The sequence below is a fragment of the Teleopsis dalmanni genome, chromosome 1 (assembly GCF_002237135.1).
Source record: "Teleopsis dalmanni isolate 2A chromosome 1, ASM223713v2, whole genome shotgun sequence".
In the NCBI taxonomy this organism is placed as follows: domain Eukaryota; kingdom Metazoa; phylum Arthropoda; class Insecta; order Diptera; family Diopsidae; genus Teleopsis; species Teleopsis dalmanni.
In genome coordinates, this window is record NC_051846.1 from 68875959 (window position 1) to 68883093 (window position 7135).

The following is a 7135-nucleotide window of genomic DNA, read 5'->3' on the forward strand; positions in this document are numbered from 1 at the left end:
CTTTAATTTACTTTATTTAACTGAACAAAATATTTAATAACATAACTTTAATATACTTTATTTAACTGAACAAAATAATTAATCACGACGCTATCCAACTGACGCTATTCAACGAACTTCCCTTACTCTCGTTCACTCGCTTTTGACATTCGCTGTCACACATATGTTAGGTGACCACATGTTGTTAAAATTTTAAGGTGCCCAGTTGTGCGTTTCGGATGTAGATTAACAGTCGGCCCTTCCTGACGTCAAGCGTCCTCGCGCTCGGAATCAGTTTCTTCTTCGTACGGCAATTGACACCATGGCTTTAGGAGATCAGACACATAAACAGATTTATAATGTCATTGTTTTCGATCGGATCCTGGTAGGTCTTCGATGACATAACGGTCATTATCGAGAACTTTGGTGACTACGAACGGTCCTTTATATCGACATTCAAGTTTGCGGGACGTGCCTGTGGATGCTGGTTCTCGTTCTGTTAGAACTAAATCACCTTGCTCATATTTCGTTGGTTTCCTGTGTTTATCGTCGAAACGCTTTTTCGCGTTTACCCGTTTACTATCGGTGTTATTAGCAGCAAGTATTCGTCGGCGGTGGAGTTCTTCTTGGGTGATGGGAATAGTATCGTCTTCATCTTGGAGAATTTGGATCAGCTTGTTACCTAATATGTCGCGTGGCTTGAATCCAAAAAGCAATTCGTTTGGAGATTTTCCTGTCGTTTGACTAATCAGTGAGTTCAATGTACAATGTAGTTGCTCGTCCCAGGTTCGGTCATCTTGTGTTGATGGTTGCAGCATGGATAAAACGGTGCGATTAAATCGTTCGACTTGTCCATTGGCTCGTGGTGTACGGACTGCGTTGCGTATGTGTTTGATTTGTTGATCGTTACAATATCTTTCAAATTCTTTTGAGGTAAATGCGGTACCACGATCACTTATTATATTTTCAGTTACCAACGTAACTGGTAACGTCATTCAGAATGGCGATGACTTGTTTAGTGTTCGTACTTTTCACTGGTCTGACGATGACAAATTTTGTGAAACTGTCCACAATAACCAGGATATACTCGTTTAACTTTCGGCTTCGGGGAAAAGGTCCCAGGTGGTCAATGTGTATTGTTTTGAACGGAATAGGCTCCATTTTGTCGCAATGTAACTCACCTTCCTTTTTACCTCCTCGACGCTTAGTGAAGGCGCAATCAATGCACGCTTTCACAAAAGATTTGACAAAGTTTCGCATTCGAGCAAACCACATAGACCGTAGTAAGTATTCAATCGTTCGGTCAACGCTTAAGTGTCCTGTTTTAACATGTGCATCATGTGTCACCTTCCATCGCAAAGCCTTTGATATTACGAAGAGCTGTTGGTTTTTATACCGTTTGTACAGTCGTCCGTTAATTATTTTATAGTCGTTAATAATGTGTGAATCCTTCTCCTCAATTTTCATTACGACTTGTTGAAGTTTGCTATCTTGTAATTGCATACTGTAAAGCCAATCTGCCTCAGTTATTTCCGCCCTCCAGACTCGCAAAGTCGCTTCCTCAAGATCGCAACCGTCTTCGTTAGGCATACGACTTAGTGCGTCGACGTGCGCCATTCGTTGCTCGCTTCGATGTTCGATGATGAGGTCATAGTCTTGGATACGAAGCCATTATCTGGCTATACGAGGTATCATTTCTCGCTTTTGCATGGCGAATTTTACAGCATTGCAATCGGTAATGACCGTAAACGACTTTCCATAGATGTAATATTTAAAGCGGTCCACGGATTCGACAACTGCAAGCGTTTCTAATTCGTAACTGTGATATTTCCTTTCCAGCGGTGCGGTAGATCGACTAAAGTACGCCACCGGCTTCCAATCTCCGTTGTCATTTTGGAGTAAAACAAATGTGAGTCCGATGGCACTCGTTTGCTTGTTGATCTGTCCATTTAAAGACGGAGTTTTACTTAAGTAATTGTCGCAACGGTTTGGATATAATTGCGTAGCCTGGTATAAACTTACGGAAATATCCCGTTAACTCTAAATAGCGCCGCACCTCTGTTTGCGTTGTAGACATGTTGAAATTTCGTATGGCTTCGGTCTTGATTTCACCTGGCGTTATCCCGTTGGGTCCCAACTGATGTCCCAAGAATTGGATAGTATCTTTCAGAAATTCGCATTTTTTTAAATTCAATGTTAAATTAAATTCTTTTATTACACCTAAAATTCGTCGAAACTTTCCGAGAAGTTCTTCTTCATCGTTGCCGCCGACAAGCATATCGTCCATGTAGTGAATCATATCGCTGGGTTCCAAGCGCATTTTAATTTTCGTCATCAATTGTAGAAACAGGACTGGTGCGTTCTTCAGCCCGAACGGCATCCGTTTAAACTCATACAGACCATCAGGAACCACAACTGCAGAATATTTACGACTGTTACGTTCTATAGGAATTTGATAATAACCACAGTTAAGATCTAACGATATGTAGATTCGATACTTCGTTGCTTCTTATAAACTTTCTTCGATATTGGGCATTGGGTAGCATTCTTTTCGAGTGAATTGATTAATCCGACGGTAGTCCACGCAAAGTCGATGTTCACCATTCTTTTTCTTCACAAGCAACATTGGACTCGCATAACTTGATTCAGACGGAGCTATAATATCATTGTCGAGCAACTCTTGAATTTTCTTCGCAACGATTTCTTTTTTCGGTTCCGGAACTCTATACGTGACTTGAGCGATCACCTCGTTGGTCATTAACTCAATTTTCATTTCGACTACACTAGTTTTGCCGATTCCATCCATACCTGTAGCGAAACATTCTCGGAATTCATTTACCACCTCTAATAGCTTTCCCTTAGAATCCGAATTTACAGTGTCCATACACACGTCATCTTCCGTTATTGGACTAAGTTTATTAATTTGACACGTCGTTTTTACTTTGTCTTCGAATTTGATCTGTCCGTTGTCATATACGGCGCGTATATTTACGCTATTAAATATTTCGTCCCCGAGCAATAGATCGTAATTCAACACACAATCTTTGAAGACGTGCAACGTCAACGGTTTTTCAACCTCATCGATTTTCAAATCCGTATCGATTTGTATCTCAGATCGTTCTATACCACCACCGAATCCACTGATGGTAAATAGGTTTTTGCTGCGCGTACCACCAATATCGTTGGCAAATGTTTCTCGGACCATATTACATTCGCTTCCAGTATCAATAAATGCAATGGCTTGCTTGCCACCAATCGTTATTTTCTTAAGAAATTTATTGTCGATAATACTTGTTTTTCGCACAAAAGCTGATGGTTTTCCGCAATTTTGCTGTTCATTTTTGGGATGCATCTTATTACAATCTATACAACGAGGACGTTTTGGGGGTCTTGCACAATTTACTGACAAGTGCCCTGACTCACCACAATTGTAACACATAACATTCTTTGCCTTACTAAACGATTGTATTCTTTGTTCGTTTTCACCCGCATTATGAAAAGGCTTTTCGTTTATCTTAATGCAATTTTGTAAAACGTTCTCGCATGCTTCACGCATTTCTTTAACGGATACAAATTTTTGCGAAGCAATCGCCATATGTAGTTCTCGATGTTTTAATCCTTCTATGGCGTATTTCGTGATAGCCATCTCACTAAGATTATGACGTCGTCCTAGCGCAGAGACACGAAAAATGAACTCAGTTATTGTTTCGTTTTGCCTTCGAACAACGCGCGACATATTGTAATGTATATCCGCTTCATCGTATTCGCAACCGAACTCGGTGATAAGCTTATTGGAGAACTCCTTCCAAGTAGCATGCATTCTTGGTGATGCGTCCACCCACATGCGCGCTACACCCTTCAAACGGCTATACACTGCAAGAACCGCACTTTTTTCGGGCCACGCATATACAGACATAACAGCTTCAACACGTTCGACAAATTGCGTAGCCGTAATAGAATCTTCATTCATTGGGTCGAATTTGGGCAAGACTTCTGCGATTTTTCGTATAAAATGCGCGTTACGATCCTTACTAGGCATATCTGAAGTACTGTTTTGATTGTTTCTAACGTTATTCTGGTTAATGGCTACTTGTTGAACCATTTGCCGTAGTTCGCTAAATTGTTTTCTCAATTCTTCGTTTTCACCCCGCAATTCCTCGTTATCGTTTGTAAATTGCAAAACTACGCCGCTTGACTTCACGTGTTCAGTTAATCGTGCAATTAATTCCACCTTATTGCCTGTAGTTGATAACTCTTGCTGTTGTAAGAAGTCCTTCAACTGTTCCTTCGTCAGTGATTCGATGGTCACCATCATTACGTATATATCTGCGTTCGTTTGTTTTTTATTTTTCTGCACCAAATATTCAAACTTACGTTTTAATTACTCCCCTTCAGGACATTGAATCTATCCCACTTCTGAACTTTAAATTTGGTTTTTGAGTTAAGTACATAACTTTAATAGACTTTATTTAAATGACTTTAATTTACTTTATTTAACTGAACAAAATATTTAATAATATAACTTTAATATACTTTATTTAACTGAACAAAATATTTAATCACGACGCTATTCAACTGACGCTATTCAACGAACTTCCGTTACTCTCGTTCACTCGCTTTTGACATTCGCTGTCACACATATGTTAGGTGACCACATGTTGTTAAAATTTTAAGGTGCCCAGTTGTGCGTTTCGGATGTAGGTTAACATATATATGATGTAAGAAAATCCAATTAGATATAAAAAAAAATAATTTAGTATACTGTTCAAAATAAAATATTTATGTTAGGAATTTTTTTTTGAAAACATAAAAATAATTTATAATAGTCGAAGTTATGTTTTTAAAACAAAGAAAATATAAAGTAGCAAATATAATAAATATGTGCAATATTGTAAGACTATTGTAAAATCAAAATACTTAAATTTTTTTTTTTAAACATACATTTAGTTATTGCATCTTCTCTTAAAATGAGACTAACAATAAGTTGTAAAATCTTATAACTAATTACATAATGTTACAAATTTTTATTTTAACTATACATTGTATAAAATAAAATAAAATAAGTAAACCTTATATCACGAACCTCGCGTAGATTACTGGGTTTAATTTCATTGGAGTGCATGTTAGGTGGTTTCTTAAGAAAGTAGTTCAACTTTAACAGATTACTAAAAAGAAAGGTGCGGTTTCTACTTCAAGCTGTTGAATATTAATTAACGGCTGGACGGTCAGCTCTTTTTAGACGGGAAGTAATGGATAGAAGTGCGAGATTTCTTGCTAAGGGATTAACATGCTCTGTCAGCCTTTTATTGTATTTTTTTCTTATATTGTCAAATTCAGCTATAACTAGGAGAATTCGTAGATCTCGGTGTATACTTTCATTCCTAATATACCATGGGGCACCAGTGATAATTCTTAGTATTTTTGACTCAGCTCTTTGTATAATTTCAATATTTGAAGCACTAGCATTGCCAAATAGCTGGATACCATAAGTCCATACTGGTTTTATGATGCTGTTATACAAGAGTACTTTATACTCTAGGCACAGGGAAGATCTGCTATTAATAAGCCAATGCAACTTAGAGGCTTGGAGCTTCATCTGAATTTTTTTAGCTTCAATATGTGTGCGCCAAGTCAGTCGTCTGTCTAGGTGGATACCTAAGTACGTTATTATCTGCTTGTGGTATGGGAATGTTATTTAGTAAAATTTTTGGAGATGTACTCCGATTTAAGGTAAAAATGACGTGTCTACATTTTACTTCGTTAATTTTAATTCGCCATTTTGACAACCATTTCTCCACCCGATATAAGTGAGATTGAAGTTGGTTTGAAGCTAGCACAGCGTTTTTGTTTCGGCATAAAATTGCCGTATCGTCGGCAAACGTTGTAGTGATAACTGAACTACTTATCGGGATATCAGATGTGTAAAGTACATACAATATAGGGCCAAGAACACTTCCTTGTGGAACGCCAGCTTCTATTGGGAAATTATTAGAAGTATATGATTTGCATTTCACTTTAAAGCTTCTATTATGCAGATACGATTCTAAAACTGAGTGGACATTTGCAGGTAATGAACAGCGTATCATATATATGAGTCCATTATGCCATACTTTATCAAATGCTTGTTTAACATTGAGGAATACCGCGGAACAATATTCTCTGAGCTCAAATGCGTGTCTTATTTCATTCCTTATACGATTCACTTGCTCAATAGTTCCATGTTTTTCCCTAAAACCAAACTGGTGGGACGGTATTAAGTTTTGAACGTCAAGGAACGGTTTTAGCTTTAAAAGCAGTGCCCTTTCATAGAGTTTAGAAAGGCATGGCAGTAAGCTTATTTGCCTGTATGAAGAGGCAAGCGTGGGGTGTTTACTTGATTTATAAATCATAATAATCATGAATGTTTTCCACTCTGTTAGATAAAAGCCAAATTTAATTATGGCATTAAAAAGTCTTGTGATAAAATGTATGGCCAAAAGGGGTAAGTTTTTTATCATGATGGGTGAGATATTATCATATCCCGGTGCTTTTTTGCAATCTAACTTGTTTGTGATTATTTGAACAAGATCATTGGCCGTGATATTCATGTCAATAGATTGTGCTGGTGGATCTTGAGTGGGAAAGTCATATTGTCCTGTTGCAGGATTAGGTTGGAACACCTCTTTTAGACAATCAGCAAAAACATTAGATTTTTCTTCATCACTTCGCGCCCAGTTTCCAAGAGAGTTTCTTATTAGAGAATCGGAGTCTATGGGCGAATTTATACCTTTGCTAGCATTCCACAAAGATGAATGGTTTTTGCCATTTGGACATAGGTTTTGAATATAATTATATTGTCTGACTTTGACTTCCTCGCTTAATACAGATCTAAGTCTCCTTTGGGCTTCCTTAAATAAGTTTTGCGCTAAAGGGGACCTAGATTTTTGCCATTCACGCCTTAATCTACGTATTTGTAAAACTAAATTCTCTATGTCACTATTTGTAAGTACTCTATTGAATCTGTAAATTTTATTGCCTTTAGAGGTGGAGTTTTCTGCTGCTGAAATCAGAATTGAGTTTAAAACAGAGGTTGCGTCCTCAATATGAGACTTACACTTTATCTTGTAATTTGTGTGTATGTGTGAGTTAATATACTTTTTATATTTGAGCCAGTTTG

At 37.5% G+C, this 7135-nt stretch overlaps 1 protein-coding gene across 1 annotated transcript; it reads right to left on the reverse strand.

Annotated features, from left to right (window-relative positions):
• Nucleotides 1-2488: 2488 nt before the first annotated feature.
• On the reverse strand, nt 2489-4291 carry LOC119683966. The gene has a single exon (XM_038097868.1). It carries the CDS (start codon nt 4289-4291, stop codon nt 2489-2491), a length of 1803 nt encoding a protein of 600 aa, XP_037953796.1.
• Between the last annotated feature and the right edge of the window lie 2844 nt (nt 4292-7135).